This window comes from Panthera tigris, chromosome A2 (genome assembly GCF_018350195.1).
Source record: "Panthera tigris isolate Pti1 chromosome A2, P.tigris_Pti1_mat1.1, whole genome shotgun sequence".
Classification (NCBI taxonomy): domain Eukaryota; kingdom Metazoa; phylum Chordata; class Mammalia; order Carnivora; family Felidae; genus Panthera; species Panthera tigris.
The window spans coordinates 8,181,377-8,197,162 of record NC_056661.1 but is presented as its reverse complement, the minus strand read 5'-3'; the positions used below and the strand labels follow the sequence as shown (position 1 = coordinate 8,197,162).

Sequence of the window (15,786 nt, the reverse complement as noted above, 5' to 3'; positions counted from 1 at the left end):
GAAAAAAAAAAAACCTCCAGATGATCGAGCGTTGTTAGGCACATCGGGCACTCATTCGGGCAGCTAAGCGCTCAAGGGGCCCTTCATTTTTCTCTTTGCTGGTTTCACGGAGCGGCTGCCAATGAGCTCCGCCGAGTAGCAGAAGGGGCAGGGCTAGCCCTTAAAGGAACCACGACCTCTTAGCAGACCGGAGGGTGACCCGGATGATGGCGGCCGGAGCGGCCCTAGCCTTGGCACTGTGGCTACTACTGCCGCCGGTGGGCGTGGGAGGGGCAGGGCCACCGCCGATCCAGGACGGCGAGTTCACGTTCCTGCTGCCTGCGGGGAGGAAACAGTGTTTCTACCAGTCAGCGCCTGCCAACGCAAGCCTCGAGACTGAGTACCAGGTAGAGGGTCCCAGGTTGGGGAGCCAGCGAACAAGCGGAGCCTGGGTGAGGGGGCGTGGCCAGGCAGCTGAAGCGAGGCATGCGTTAGAGGGAAGGGGGAGGAGCCCGTGCGTAAGAGCGCGGGGGCGGAGCTAGGGAGGGCGAGCCGGAGCTGGTGGAGACGGCGTGTAGAGCGAAGGGGGTGGGAATAATGGCAGGAGGCGGGGCTAGAGTGAGACACCCAGAAGGGGCGGGGCCATAGGTTATAACGGGGAGCCTTTCACGGGGCGGGAACCTCCCGAGTGGGCGTGGCCAAGAGTGCGATGGCCGGAGTCGGTGGGTGTGACCAAGACGCGCCACAAGAAAGGGCGTGGTCAGCAAGAGGATTTTTCAGGGGTTGGGTTAAGGAAAGCTGGGCCCTGCCCCCTCATTTGGTGTGTGGCCAGGTAAACGTCGATCAAGGATTTACGACGCGGGCGTGACCAGATGAAAGAGCCAGACCCAAAGCGGTCATATCAATGAAGACAGAGCCAAGGCTAAGGTCTATCTGGGACAGGTCGGGCAGCACCAGGTCACAGGTGTAGATGTCAGGGCTTAGGTAGCCTTCTGGTGATCTGTATGGGTCTGGCTTTCCCTGGCAGCTGCTCTTGGCCTACCCCTAGCCCTCCACCCTCTCTTACCTGCCCTCCCAGGTGATCGGAGGTGCTGGACTGGACGTGGATTTCACGCTGGAGAGCCCTCAGGGCGTGCTGCTGGTCAGCGAGTCCCGCAAGGCAGATGGGGTGCACACGTGAGTTCAGTCCCACTGTCTGCCTGGGTTCGGTTTCAGCCCTGCCCCTCCCCAGTGGCCTCAGGTTACCACCTTTCCTGCCTCTCAAGGTCCAGCTGGTGGGCCACTCAGGGTCACGTGTATCTGTGTGTCTTTCTTCCAGAGTGGAGCCCACGGAGGCCGGGGACTACAAGCTGTGCTTTGACAACTCCTTCAGCACAATCTCTGAGAAGCTGGTGTTCTTTGAACTCATTTTTGACAGCCTGCAGGACGACGAGGAGGTTGAAGGCTGGGCAGAGGCCGTGGAGCCCGAGGAGATGCTGGATGTCAAGATGGGAGACATTAAGGTGCGCTCAGACTGAACTGGGGCCACTCATCCCACATTTCCGGCTTTTGGGCAGCCGCGCTCCCGTTCTTCCACAGAGGCTGGGGTCCGCATTCGCCTGACCCAGCCTCCCTGGTGCCCCCACCTTAATTATGTTAATAGCAGCTCACAGTTAAAATAATACATTTCTAGGTGTAGGAGGGCTTAAATATCTCATGAAATCTCCGCATGAAGTAGGTAGTGTGTTCTCAATGCCCCATTCTAACTGAGGCACAGGATGGCTAAGGCCACGCAGCTAGCAACTGGCAAAGCGAGGATTTGAACCCGGGCAGTCTGGCTTTAGCAACTGTGCTGTTGACTACTACTAAGTACATTTTTTTCACTTATTTAGGCATGTAACTCTCACAGCAATTCAGAGGGAACAGAGGCCCAGAGAGGTCAATTAGCTTGCTCAAGGTCACATAGCCACTCGGTACAGAGAGCAGATTTAAGACTCACGGCAGCCTGGCCACAGAGTCTGTGATCTTAGCTCACCCCATTCCCCCTGGTTTTATTGGTCTCTGCTCCCTGAGAGGCGGAGGCCTGACCCTGTCCCTCTCTCTGCCCCACAGGAATCCATCGAGACCATGAAGACCCGGTTGGAGCGTAGCATCCAGATGCTGACGCTACTGCGGGCCTTTGAGGCACGTGACCGCAACCTGCAGGAAGGCAACCTGGAGCGGGTCAACTTCTGGTCTGCTGTGAACGTGGCCGTGCTGCTGCTGGTGGCCGTGCTACAGGTCTGCACGCTCAAGCGCTTGTTCCAGGACAAGCGCCCTGTGCCTACGTAGCCCCGGAAGGAAGAACGGGGAAAAGGGCAGCAGGGTACACGTGTGTGAGACATGGGGGTCCCTTCCCCAACTGAGTTTCCTTCGGGAGGGGAGGCTATACAGTCAGGGCCAGAGGTGTGGCCCTCAAGTGTCCTCTCCCTTGGAGGGGCCAGGCAAGAAACACTTGTTGGCTTGGCTGACGGACCTGGGCCCTCCGGGAGGGGCAGCTCAGTGGCTGTACCTGCTCTCCTGGAAATGGTGCACGGACGGGGACACCGCAGCATTTGAATGCAACCCTTGGGTGTTGTGGCTCGTCTCCGCGTCCCCTGCTGTAAATGTGTGTGCCTTAGCCTGAGTCTTCCAGCACTGCACTGGCACTAGGTGTGGGATGGGGCCCGGGGAAGCAAACTCTCCCTTCCCTTCCCTACTGGCCTTCTGAACCAGGTTGTGGTGGGAGGGGGCTTGCTGTTTGTAGGGCCCCGTGCCTTCCTTGGTCTCCCCATCACCCAACCAGAGGCCTGTTCCTGCTGCTGCTGGGGGTGGCTCCGGGCTGGGGGCGACCCGCTGACACCAGGGGCTGGGAAGGAGACAACAGTGCTCTTGCCAGGACAGTCACTTTATTGCGAGAAGGAGCCCAGCCCCTCAGCCCAGTGCAGGGGGGAGGCTCACGGTGAGGTCTGGTAACAGAACTCGAGGAGTGGAGACTGCGAGACCACCCGCCCCTGCTGCTCTCTCTGCGGGGGCCCCGGGCAGAGCTGAGGGGTGGCCCAGCCAAACCTTGCACAGGAGCCTCACGGAACAAAGGGTGGTCTGGCCTGGGCACTGAAGTCAATAAATTATGGTCAGAAAATCACAGAGCCTGGTGATTGGGGCTCAGGGACACCAGCCGGGACAGACCTGGCCCCAAGGGGGCAAACCAGGCAGGCGGGAGGGGTCTCCCACGAAGTTCAGAAGAAAGGTCGGGCGGGAGCCGATGGAGGTGGTCGCCTGGGCACAAGAGAAAAATCAGAAAGCAAAGTTTAACTGTGACCGGGGCTGGGCCAGCAGGCCTGGGACCTGAGGGGGAGTCCTTAGGACTACAGCAGTGGGGAGGGGTCCTGACCACTGCGGTTCGGGGTGGAATCCTCTCTCCCCTTAGTGATTCTGATGCCCACCCTAGGCCTGCATCAGGGTCTCCACACCAGTGCGTTAGGGGCCGCAGCCAGGCCCGTGTTAGTATGTGTGGAAGGGGAGTGGGGAACATTTGCCCCCACTCCTGAGGTGTTAAGGAAAGAAAGGATCTTCCCTTGAGAGCATGGTTGTCTCTGGAAGAAGTGAACCCTCTCGCCAAGAGCAGAGCCCCGTGAGTGAGGTGTGAGAGCCGGGGGTGGGAGGGAGGCCTGCTGGGGGGGGGGGGGATGGTGAGCAAGTCCACATCCTCAGCCTGACAACACAAAAGGCCCACACAGCAGCCACTAGAAGCTTCTTCCCTTTATTTTAGTTTATTAATAGGATACAGAGTGCAGGCACTTACAGTGGTCAAACCGAGCGAGGAGCGAGAGCGAGGTCTGCTCAGTGATGGGCCACCTGGGGCCCACCCCGTGGGGGAGGCCTGGGTAGGAGCCAGGAGCCCCTCAAAGCCTCCCCACTCACTCAGCCCTGAGCCCAAGCCACCCCGGAGACTTGGGGGAGGGGGGGACCCAGGGAGGAGAGAGCGAGGCCGGCAGGGCTGAGGCTTCCGGACCTGGCAAAGGCACCTCCGGCAGCCGAGGCCGAGGAAGGAATATTTACAACTCAGGCAGGGCGGGCAGCGCTGGGCCTGCTGGGCCTGCTGGGCCTGCTGGGCCTGGCTTGCTGCCGGGAGCTCCCGCTGCTGAGAAGCGGACATGCTCCTTGGGCCCCAGGAAGGCCTGGGGGATCCAGGCACTCCGGGTGCCTCTATTCTCAGCCTTTCCTGGCCAGAGAAGCCCTGGGCCAGTCCCCCACCCCGGCCCGAGTCCTCATTCGAGATGGCGCCCAGAGTGCGTTCCCTCCTCTGCTACCCCGAGGCTCCATCCCCCAAAGTGCACCACCCCGGCTCCCCCGCTCCCTGCCCGGGGGCTCCAGGGCCCCTTCGGTCAGTGCTGTGTGCAGCAGACGGGGATGGGGGCCAAGGTTAGGGAAGAGTCAGGGGCTGCCCGCAGGGAGCCTGGTCCTGGCACGCGGACGACGGGGCCAGGGGCAGCGGAGGGGCCCAGACCGAAGCTCCTGCACCGCGGGTGTGCGAGGACCCCCTGAGAACACGCCCCCCCTGCAGCCGCAGCCTAGTCGAGCAGGGATGGCTCGGCTGGGCGGATAATGGTGGGCCGGCTGGGCGCAGCAGGGGGTCTTCTGCTGCAAAGAGAATAAAGACAGACGGGGAGGGGGAGGGGGGAGATGGCAGTGAGGCCATAAGTAGGATGAGGGAGAGGAGCCCGCCCCCCGCCACATTCCCCCTCCCCCCCCCCCCACGGCGCTGCCCAATGCCGGATGCTCTCAAGGATCTAGAGAGCCAGGGAGGAGCTGGCAGTGTGACTGTGTGAGTCCCCCCCCCCCCCGCCCCCCCCCCCCCGTTCTTCATGGGAGAAGTGAGGACAGAGCCTGGCCTGCAGGGTGGGGAGAGGCAGGGCAGAGGTGTGTAATGGCTCACAGCGCGTGTCCTCAAGTAAGAAAATGGTCAAAACCAGGAGCAGGGGCCCCGCGTGAGGAGTCCCATCCTGCATTGCGGGCCACCTGCTCAGGCAGGGGACAGGCCTGGGAGCCCTGGAGTCACCTCGACTCTCCACCACCACTCAGTGACTTTGAAGAAAGCGACTTGGTCTCTCTGGGCCTTAGTTTTCACACCAGCCAAATGGGGATGATGATTCCATTCCCCACAGGGCACGAGGAGAGCTTAGGGCAGGGTGTCAGATTCGAGGAGAGGCCCCAGGGTACAGGCCGGTGGCTCTAGTGGCAGGCGGTGAGGGGGGTCCAGCCTTACCTGGGCACTCCAGGAGGGATGCCGGGTGGAATCCGAGCCGGCCGAGATGGGATCTGAGGCGGGGCCGAGAAGGGGTCATTGTTGGCAAACACGCTCTGGGGTCCAGGCCTGGACGGGATGGGGGGTGCGGCAAAGGAGGCTGCCGGCATGGGAATCAGGGGGGGGCCCGGGGTCGGGCCTCTCACTGCCGGGGGCCGGCCTGGGGGATGCACGCTGGATATGGGTCGGCGCTGTGGAGTGGGGCTGTGGAGAAAGGAGAGGGTGTGAGCTGGGGGTGGGGGTGGGGCGCACCAGCCTGGCCGGTGTGGCCGTAGAGGGCTGAGGGGGAGGGAGTGGCGCAGGCAGGCACCAGCTCCCGCCCAGGGACATGCAGCGGGGCAAGGACCTGTTCCCTCCATCCACCCGCCACCACCTGCTTGGCAATGGCTGTGCCCCCACCTAAAACTTGAGCCAGGGCCCACCTGCACCCCTCCTCAGCCGCCAGGTCCTCCCGCTTCCCTCTGACCTCACTCCCACGGCCCTCTGCCCCCCACCGGCCCTGCTCGGGCCTCCGGCCTGCTTCACCTCCTCCAATCCACCCTCCTTAGCCACAGATCCCTCCAGGGCCCAGCCCTGACTGCAAGTCCAAATGCCTCCAGAGGCTGCAGGGCCTACAGGCCCCTGCCCTGGGCGCCCCACAGGCTGCCCCGTTCCCCAGGTTGGGTGCCCTCTCCCTAAGTAACCCATGGCTCCCTGAAGTCTCAGTAGGGCTGGCACCTTCTAGATTTCCCTGACCGACCCTCTCCTCCTGCCACCTGCCCCCGTCACCGGTCAGGTATCCCTGTCTGATGGTCTGCATTGCCCATGCCAGGGTCTCATCTCCATCCAACAGCTCTGGGGTGGCTGAGGGGGAAGGGGACGTGCCAGCTAAGGTTCCCAGTGGCTCCCGCAGATCGTCCCCAACCCGCCACTCTCATCTGTGCTCCAGGAGGATGGCCCCGTGGCCACCACGGCCCGGGCCTCTTGCCCTCTCTGGCTTCCACTTGGGCTCACCGCGTGGGAAGCACCAGGAGACACGTGGGCCTTTAACCCAACCCTTCTCTTCGTCGCTTCAGGCCCACGCAGGGTAGCCGCTCCCACTGTGGCCAGCCCTGGGGGGCCCCTCCACCCTGCCCACCCCGTGGGCTGTGCCCCGACGGGACACACGGGAGGAACTGGGAGCCCGCAGGCAGCATCCTCCGCCGACTGCGGGTGACCGGGCCTTACGGACCTGTGGCTGCTGGAGCTCTGGATCCAGGTGTCATCGACGGGCGGGGGCACGGGCGTGGACACGGTGCTGGTACTGATGTCCCCGATGATGTTGAGGGCCTCCTTGAGCGCATGGTACATGCGCAGCATGTCGTCCCGCCTCTGGGCCTGGTCGGCCGACTCCTCCATGAGGCTGCTCTGGTCCGCCGAGGAGTACAGGTAGGCCAGCAGCTCGTGGTGGATGAAGGCCTTCGTCTGGGGACAAGGGGCGGAGAGGTCAGGGCTTCCACCACGCCCGCCTGGGCCGCTGGCTGGGAGGGCGGCCACCACACCCCGCAGGCTTTCCTGTCTTTAACTTTACTGCCGGACGAGCCAGAGGTTTACAACCCAGGCGGGGGTGGGGGGGTGGGGGGGTTCTACCCAAGTGTCTGCCGCGTCTCTCGGGGCCACCTTCCAGTGTTCTTCCGGCCCGTCTCACCAGACGCTGATGATCAAACCTACCCCGAGGACCCTGCCTCTCGCATCGCCATCTCTCCTCCCATCCGTTATCTGCGAACTGGCGTCTGTTAAAAAACTGCTAGCTCCCTCTCTTAAAAAAAGAAATGTTTAAAAGGGGCGTCTGGGCCGCTCAGTCGGTTGAGCGTCCGACTCTTGATTTCTGCCCCGGTCATGAGGCCAGGGTCCCCGAGTCAGGCTTCTCTTGCTGAGCTTGCAGGCTGCTTAAGATTCTCTCCCTCCCTCCCTCCCCCCCACCCCCCCTCCCCGTCCGCCTCTGCCCCTCCCCCACTAGCACACGCTGGCTCTAAAATAAAAAAATACATAAACAAACAACAACAACAGTACTAGGTTTCTGTTCATTGTATACTTTGTTCCTTCCAAAACCTCCTACAGGATATAGGAGTTTCTCAGTTACTTTTACTGCATTTCTAGGTACGTGTGTTCACGTGTACATGAGCTTCTCCAAACAGGGACAGGTTTCCCTCTTCCTTTTCAGTGTTCACACCTCTACGCGATTTTTCTAATCTGACGACATTGGTTAGTGATTCTACAAAAAAGTTTTAAACACAAGTGGAGATAGCCAACTTGTTCTTGACTTTCGAGGGAATGCCTCCTGAGCTCCCCCATTAAGGTCAAGAGTGGCTTTGGGGCGCCTGAGTGGCCAGGGGGTTGAGCGTCTGACTTCAGCTCAGGTCGTGATCCCACAATTTGTGACTTTGAGCCCCGCGTCGGGCTCTGTGCTGACAGCTCAGAGCCTGGAGCCTGCTTTGGATTCTGTGCCTCCCTCTCTCTGTCCCTCCGCCTCTCAAAAATAAACATTAAAAAAAAAAAAAGAGTGACTTTGAGACTGAAACACAGATTCCTAACAGAAGACTCCTACAGTTGTCCTTTTCAGAATGGATGTTGAATTTTCCCAAATGGACTTTCAACATCTCCAAAAATGACCAGGCTTGACAGTTTATTTCCCCTCCTTTTTATACACATGGAGCCTTCCTGTATATTCTGTTACGCTCCACAGTTCTTTTTCTACATTATAAATGAGTTATTATCAACCTGGACATCCTCTTCTCTCTTTATTTTTGCTTTAGACCCTGTTACATTTCGAGCTTTCACAGGCACAACATAAACCCAAAGCTGGCCTACGTAGCTGCTTCTTGGGTGCCCAGCTGCGCGGGAGGCCTGACATATGAACCCCCTGCACCCTCCCAGCAACCGAGAGCGGGAGACATTAGTACAAGTGCATTTCACCAGAGAGAGGCCTAGAGCCCTGTGAGTCTCGGGAGCCCAGGGGTAGGCAGTGCCCTCCAGTGAAGGTGGGCTGAGCCACAGGCCATCAAGAAGCCACAGCTGGGGACAGACTCAGTCTGGGCTTTAATCCCACCTCCCACTCTTCTGAGTGACTCAGGGCAGCTTCCTTGACCTTGCTGGGGCCTCCTTTTCCTGTCTAGAAAATGGGAGATGATCACAGTTCTTCTCCTAGGGTTCGTACAAGATTGAAACACTTCAGAGAAAGTATATACGTGTGGCATTTGTTTCAACTACCCAAGGTAAAGGGAGTGAGCTCCACGTGGCTTGTACCTTCTAATCTCCCAAGAGAGGCTGGGAACCCTGATTCTGACGTTTAGAAGGTCGTGACTCACTCTAATGTTAAATGTCATACAAAGGGCGTCCGGGCCCAATCTGGCCGTGGCTGCCCTGGCCTCCTCCCCGGTGGCGGGTGGGCCCTGGTGGGGCCGGGCACTCACGTTGTTGATCATGAGGTGCATGATGGTCTTTGGCATGAGGTCACGGATGGACTTGTTGATAATGGCCACATATGAGTCCACCAGGTTGCGAATGGTCTCCACCTGGCGCTCCAGCTGCGGGTCCATGGAGAAGGTGTTCTCCTGGACCCCGTCCTCATTCTCTGCCTGTGGGGGGAGAGGGCAGGCGGTGAGGGGGGACTGTGGCCTGAGGCGAGGGTGGGGAGCCCCCCTTCTCTGTGAATGGCTTGCCTTGTCCTGCCCACAACCAGCTTTCTGGGGATGTCCCCTGATGGCCGTATTGGCTTCAAGTGGCCCTGCCCGCCCCTGGCCTGAGCTGCCTGGACCTGGGGTGACCATGCCCCAAGGTGGCTGGACCCCTCACCTGGGGACTGGAACATGTTAATTTGGGGGCCGAGGGCAGCCACGTTCACTCTGCCTCAAGGACAGGAGGAGGAGAGGGAACAAAACAGATGGGGTCCCAGGCCATGTATATCCCTGTCCTTGTCTTTACTTGGAGAGCCTTCTGGACCCTGACCACAAAACCCTCTCCCCTTTTCCCCTTTGTTTGCTCACGACAGTATGGGCTATGATCCTAGAAATGACCCATCCAGGGAGACGCCAGACCCCTTTCTCTCCCAGGGTCAGCACAGCCCGACGTGTGCCGGCTGGGCAGGGTGGTTCCTTACCTGGTCCTTCTCGGGGTAGACCCCAGCTCGGAGGAACGAGGCCTTCCAGCTGTCCACGTCCTCCTGGGAGTCACAGGCCAGCTCGATCTGCCGCAGGTCCTTGTAGACGTTCCTGCAGCAAGAGGGAGGAAGAAGAGGCATGTGGTTTGACCCTGCCCATGGGGCTAACAGGTGCAGGGAGCTGTAGCGTGGGCTCTGGGGTCTCAATGACGGGGATTCACACTTGACCCGGGCACTCACAACTGGAGCCCCAGGATGGCAGTGGCACCTGCAACCGGTCGGGCCGAGAGGAGCCCCGAGTTAGTGCCTGTACAGCATCTAAAACCCTGCCAAGTGCAGCGCACATGCTCAGTGATGTGGGCATCTAGTGGCATCCGTGGGGTTTTGTTTTTGTGGGTTCGGGTGACTCCTCTCCTCTCCCCTCTTCCATGCCCTCCTGTGGGGGCCAAAGGCTGCCCAAGACACTCTCAGAAGTGGGCAGGTGTCCCCTAACACCCCTGCCTGGGGAAGCTCCCATCAAGGTTTCTCAGGGAGGCTACAGCAAAGTTGTTCAAAAGAACATTCTGGGATGGCAGAACCTGTGTCGTCAGGTGCGGTAGCAAGGAGCCGCAGGTGGGTTCTTTGCGAGCACCCGGAACGGGGGCCAGGGTGACTAAGGAAGTGAATTTCAACTTCATTTTATTTCAGTCAACATTTAAACAGCTAAATTTGGGCCAGTGGCTACTGCACTGGATACTGAAGGTCTAGAATGTGCCCCGATTCCTGGGGGGGCTGGGCCGGTGGGGGGAGGGATGTGGAGGGTTGGGGCTCCCAGCTGAGCATGTGCAAAGCAGGACAAATGTGGGTCTGTGAGCAGAGGCGGCAAGAGCCGCAAGGCTGGAGAAGAGACGGATGGACAGTGTTCTGCAGGCTGGGATCTGTGCCACACACGTCCTCTCCCGTCCCACAGGGCAGCGGTGGCCGAGACGGCCAAGCTGGCCCACCACCTCGGCGTGAGATCCGAGTTTGAGGTTACTCATGGCCCGTGACGGAGCCGGGGCCAACTAGCAGTCAGTGCGTGGCTGCCCTGAGACTTCTGGAAGGAGTCTCAGAGAGTGGGAGGCGGGCCTTCGTTGGGAAGGCTCTTCCTCTTCTGTTGCACTGCCTGGAATATCATGGTGGCTGGACCTCGGGCAGCCATCTTGGAAGAGGAGGAGGAAGGCTCAGGAATAAGGATGGACCCGGATGCCTTTGGAGCTGCCCCACCTGCCCCAGATGGGAACGTCATAAGACACAATAGCAACTTCTATCTTGTTTCCGTGACTATTATTCTGGGGTTCCTGAGCTCACTCGTAAATGATACATTAGGTACCATCTTCACAGGGGATCATCACGGGCCCGGGGAGGCGGGCCAGCTGCCCGCTGTGCAGTGCAGCAAGGAAGAGCTTCCAGGCAGGCCTGCCCCACGACAAAGCCCAGGTTCAGCCACGCCAAAGCGGGTCCCAGAGCTTCAGGCCATTCTGTGACAAAGCAGGTAGAGCTACTCCTACACAGAACGTGACGCTGGCTCCAACCCATGGGAGCAATGGGCAGTGAGGGAGGTGGTCCCGGGGCAGCCGGGAGGATGTCGATGTCTGTTGGTCCATCGTGAAGAACCTCCAGGCCTTGGCTGAAAGCCACTGCGATTTAGGTGCTCCCTGGCTCCTGGATGAGGACGCACCAGAGTCCCGCGTCCACACTCTGCCCTTCCCCCTGCTCTCGGATCCCCTGCCAGCTGGACCTCTTCCCAAGCTGAAAAAAGCATCTTTATTTTTGCTGAAGTCTCCTCCCAGTGCCCGGCGGGGTGCGTTTTCCGAGGACCTCCTGGGCCTCTCTCTTCCGTCTACACTCACCTGAGGGTCTCAGCCCCATCTATGACTTTGAACGTGGCCATGCATTAACAACTCCCCAATTCACATCCCGCCTGGAGCTCATTCCCTAACACCAGACTCTTGAATGTGCACGGCTGCCTCCCTGATTCCCCACGTGGTGTCTCAGAGGCCTCTCTCCCTCAGCGTGGCCCCAACCCAGCCCCTGATGGTCCCCAAGCCTACCCTGACTCTGCCTTCCCCAGTTGATGGCAGCTCGGTCCCTGCGTGAGTTCAGGGTCACCAGAAAATGCCTTCCTCTCTTGCACCCACATCCACCAGGGCTTTGGTCAGCTCTGACTCTCGGCATCAGCATCGGCTGCCTCCCCCTCTACGTCCTCAGCCCCACCCCAGCCCAGCCCCCACAGCCTCCCACCTGGACCAGTGCTATGCGTGCAACCCATCCTAGTTTCCCCACTCCTGCCCTACCCCGCCACAGCCACCAGGGGGCGCCTGTGAGCACCTGAGCAGGGGCCAGTCCCTCCTCCGCTCAGAACCTCGGCCATCACTTCATCAGGTCTCTGCCCAGACAGGACTTTCCTGACCACACACTGGAAGCACCCACGGCCGTTTTCTGTTTCTCACTTGATTCCCTTTCTAATTTTTTTTTTTAATGTTTAATTTTGAGACGGAGAGAGACAGAGTGCTAGTGGGGGGGGAGGAGCAGGGTGGGGGGGAGGGAACACAGAATCCGAAGGAGGCTCCAGGCTCCGAGCTGTCAGCACAGAGCCCGACGCGGGGCTTGAACCCACGAACCGTGAGATCATGACCTGAGGTGAAGTCGGACGCTTAACTGACTGAGCCACCCAGGCGCCCCTCACTTGATTCCCTTTCTGGAACGTGAGACCCCAGGGCAGGGACTTCACACAGAAGACGCTCAGTGGGTACTGCTGACTGGATGGGGACGGCCACCGTCGCCCAGTGGGCCCTCACCTCTGCTCCGTGTTGAAGATGGCGAAGACGTGCTTGTTGGACATGAAGCCCTTCTCCACGTCACGGATTTTCAGGTTGTCCAGAGGCAGCATATACTTCTTCTCCTTCTCCTGAGGGCGGAAAGGGGAGGGGTCACCCTGGACTGGACCCCACCTCGAGGGCCACCTGCCACAACCTCTCATGCTGGTGGCTTTATTCGGATTAACTCACCTGCCTCGGCCCCCACCTCTCCCTTGTCCACTTTGCCCCAGCCATGCTGGCCCCCTCAACGCTCCAAGGTGCCAGGTGGGCTCATGTCACCCCAGGGCCTTTGCTGGAATGTTCCTCCTCCCGATGCCCGTGTGGCTCCCTCCTTGCCTCCTTCAGGTTTTTGTGCAGAGGGGACCCTCTCGGAGAGGCCTGCCCCGACCCCACCCCACATGTTCGCAGGCACTGTCTCCCTTGCCTTCTCCGTCCTCCTTCTCCCCTTGGTACTTCCTCTCGCGTAACACAACACCTTATCCTGCTCACTGACCTAGGCTATTCTCTGTCACCCACCTGATTCGTCAGTTCCTCAAGGCCAGGGACTCCTGTCTGGTTCACTACCACGCCTACGACCACTCTATCTTCACAATGAGCCTGTAACTGAATTACTGCTATGATCCCATCTTACAGAGAGGGAGACTGAGGCAAAGAGGGGGCAGGCAACGATTCAGGGGTAGGGCTGGGATTTAAAACTAGTCAGCTTCAGATGATCCTGGAGCTGGAAAGTGAGCCCCCTTGAGGTGATGCCTGAGCTCCAAAGCCACGGAAGTGTCACTCACTTCCCAAGGGCAGCCCTGATCAGGAAGTGCCCCACTGAGTACAGGCACAGCAGTCCTGGCGGCTGCTGGGGAAGCAGCTGAGAGGATGTGGCCCTCAGCCAGGGGCACAGGCCTGGCGAGTCACGGAAGCCAACATTCACCCACCGATGGAGGCTAAGGACCTACTGTACCCCCAGCCTGGGGCTGGGCCCCTGTGGGTGCATCATCTTAGACCTCCCTGCGGCCCAGGCCTTAGCAGTTCAGATGGGCTCTGCCCCTCCCCGGCCACGGACCCTTGGGCAAATCACTCCCTCTCTATGCCTCAGTTTCCTCATCTGTCAAAGGCAGACAGGAGTCCTGCCCTCCCTGTGCAAGGTGAGGATTAAGTCGAGCCCAGGAGACACTAGGGTTTTCTTCTGTGTGTTTGTCCCTCACTCTTATGGCTCTAGGGTCAGGTCCCAGGACTCTGGCAAAGGAGGAAGCCAGGCAGAGTGCTCCTTCCGGCCGAGCTGCAGTGAGGGGCAGAAGAGGGGCCTGGCGGCCACGGAGGTGTGAACCCCCCATTCATGCTGCAGAGGGGGGGTCTGAGGAAGGAGAGGGCACAGAAAGGCTCCGGGTAAGTCCCAGGGCCCTCCAACCTTCCGGAGAAGAGTCTCGGGGGCTTTAGAAGGGGCCGGGATGGGGGTTCCCTGTTCAGAAGACTGTGGAAGGGCCTCTGCTGCCCCCGCCCTGTCGTGTCAGGAGGCAGGAAGCTTCCAGTCGGCTGGCCAGGCCAAGTAACTGAGTCACAGTCCTTTTGGGCCCCGAGCGAGACGCCACATCTGGAACTGTTTATAGTGTGATTCCGCCCAGAGCGCGGCAGCTGCCTTCCTGATGCTGTTGACACGCACGCACAGAACACAAACACACAGAGACGCAGAGGCGTGTGCGCACCCCGCCCCCACCCGCCCCCCAAAGAGCCCTCTGCCTGCACACAGAGGCCGCGGACCCAAACCCTCCCTCCCGCCCACGCCCACCCGCTCCCCAGCCCCCTCCTTAGGATTTCCTGCAAACCCACAACTTTCTCCAGATGCGAGCCGGCCCCAGCCGTGCCACGTCAGACGAGAGAAGCGCATCGGCGCAGGCACCGGCCTCCCCGCCCGCTCCAAGGGGCCGGGGCGCAGTGACCCTCCTTGTCCCCCCCCCCCCCCCTCCCCCGCCAGGGGGCCTGCAGGACGGACAGCCGGCCCCGCCCACCCAGTGTTCAGACTACCTGTTCAGGGGGTTCTGAATGTGTACAGTAGTCTGCACATTGGTTAGGCTGGGCTCGGGCAAGCGGCGCGTCGGGACGGGCACCCCTGAACTTCCGCCCCCTCCGCGGCGAGGCGGACCCGGAGGTGAGTGTCATCGCCCACCGCCCTGCTCTCCACCGGGATGGAGAGACGTGCACCGAAGCCTGGGGAGTCAAGGAGGGCCTGGGTGGGAGACGAGGTGCCAGGGAAAAGCAGAGGGAGCCGCCGCCAGCCGCGGGGGTAGGGGCTCTGGCTGAACGGTCCCCCTAGTCCCACCCCACTCTGTAACTGCTTCCTCTTGGGTTATTTTTTTAAAATAAAGAAATACGGTTCGCCTCTCTGAGAAGGTCCCTGAGCTGGGGGGGGGGGGGGGGTGGCAGCTGCCACGTGTGGGGTTCCGAGGGTCCCGCCCCTCCCGACCTCATTCTGCTTTGTGTCTGCAGCGCACACAGGGCCCCTTTCACGGGCCTGACGGTTCTCGTTACCGCCGGCGGGCGATCCACCCTCCTCCCGTCCCGAAGCCTCCCCTGCCCGGGGTCTGGGCCGGCGGGAGGGTCCGGGGCTGCTGCTTTCAACCCCCACATGAGGGGAAAACGAGGGACCCCTTCTCCACTAAAGAAAAGGAGCTCTTAAAACCGGACTTGCAGTGAACCGCCAGGAGGGGGTTCGGGCCCCAAGTCCCCCTACCACTGCCCAAGGCCGTCACAAAGCCTGGCACTCCCACCCTGGGCGGAGATGGCCGGGCCCAAGGTGGAGACCGGCCCTCAGCTGGCCTGGTGAAAGCCTCAGCAGACCGGCTTTCAGACTGTGGGGGCGGAAGGAGGGAGAAAATGCAAAAGCGTCATCCCCACCCCCTCACCCCGGCCATTTTGAGAAGCTGATCTGGCCCCGAGGGTTCCTTAAGAAACGCCTGACCTCACCCTCCGAGAGGCTCTGTGGTCCTGGCCACGCCCTCTCCCGGCTTAGAAACAGCCACCAGACAGGGTCCTTCAGGGGGCGCGGGGTTCCCGATGCTCTTGGAAGGTTCCAGAATGAGTGGGAACAATGACATTTCATCCCTAAACACCCTCCCTCGGAGGAACCGTGTCCAGCCCGGGCCACAAGAGAGTGGTCCAGGCCAGGGCTGAGGTGTCTCTCGGGACAGGGAGCACACGCCCTATACCCACAACACAGGGACCCTTCCCCACTCTGTGACACAGGGCGAGTCACTGCTTGGAGCCCGATTCCTTAAGAACAAATGGAGCATAAGGATTTTGAGGAAATTGTGGCCACGGTGGGCTCCCCAAGCCAGTGAGCCTGGCACAGGGCAGGGACTTCACAAACAAGAGCTGCACCAGCCCAGGTGACTAGGACACACGGTGGCCATGTGACCAGATGGTCAGGGGCACGAGCAGAGCAATGCAGGTACCTTCCTCCGCAGGCCCTTCTTCCCTTCTTCAGGCTGCTACAGACCATACTGGGATGGGCAGGGGGGATATGGGACCACGGCAGGGGAGTGACACGTTAAGGTGGC

At 60.5% G+C, this 15,786-nt stretch overlaps 2 protein-coding genes across 10 annotated transcripts in view; one reads left to right on the top strand and one right to left on the bottom strand.

Moving 5' to 3' along the window:
• The first annotated feature begins 111 nt into the window (after nt 1-111).
• Nucleotides 112-2,950, top strand: TMED1 (transmembrane p24 trafficking protein 1). 2 transcript variants are annotated; one of them, XM_007079349.2, is made up of 4 exons: nt 112-386; nt 1,058-1,155; nt 1,298-1,481; nt 2,071-2,950. In XM_007079349.2, the coding sequence occupies exons 1-4, from the start codon at nt 204-206 to the stop codon at nt 2,287-2,289; spliced, it is 684 nt and encodes a 227-aa protein (XP_007079411.2). In that variant the 5' UTR covers nt 112-203; the 3' UTR covers nt 2,290-2,950. The 2 variants fall into 2 exon arrangements, with proteins under 2 accessions (XP_007079411.2, XP_042834114.1); XM_042978180.1 differs by lacking the exon at nt 112-386 and adding an exon at nt 741-943.
• DNM2 (dynamin 2) overlaps nt 2,867-15,786 on the bottom strand; it is an 89,686-nt gene continuing 76,766 nt past the window's right edge. For 4 of the 8 annotated variants that reach the window (XM_042978172.1, XM_042978167.1, XM_042978171.1 and 1 more), the window contains 6 exons: nt 12,221-12,330; nt 9,402-9,513; nt 8,716-8,880; nt 6,495-6,727; nt 5,246-5,488; nt 3,724-4,620 (listed from right to left, as the gene is read on the bottom strand). In XM_042978172.1, the coding sequence (XP_042834106.1) occupies nt 4,551-4,620; nt 5,246-5,488; nt 6,495-6,727; nt 8,716-8,880; nt 9,402-9,513; nt 12,221-12,330 (933 nt within the window). In that variant the 3' untranslated portion in view covers nt 3,724-4,550. Of the gene's footprint in view, nt 3,256-3,723; nt 4,621-5,245; nt 5,489-6,494; nt 6,728-8,715; nt 8,881-9,401; nt 9,514-12,220; nt 12,331-15,786 lie in introns of those variants that run through there. The other 4 variants (XM_042978173.1, XM_042978174.1, XM_042978170.1 and 1 more) reach the window with 2 other exon arrangements.

Bases quoted from the DNA above. Each gene is read 5' to 3' on its own strand.
- TMED1 (XM_007079349.2), top strand. From the start codon at position 204: ATGATGGCGGCCGGAGCGGCCCTAGCCTTGGCACTGTGGCTACTACTG. The intron at 1,156-1,297 runs GTGAGTTCAGTC...TCTTTCTTCCAG, and splicing joins AAGGCAGATGGGGTGCACAC to AGTGGAGCCCACGGAGGCCG. The intron at 1,482-2,070 runs GTGCGCTCAGAC...TCTGCCCCACAG, and splicing joins TCAAGATGGGAGACATTAAG to GAATCCATCGAGACCATGAA.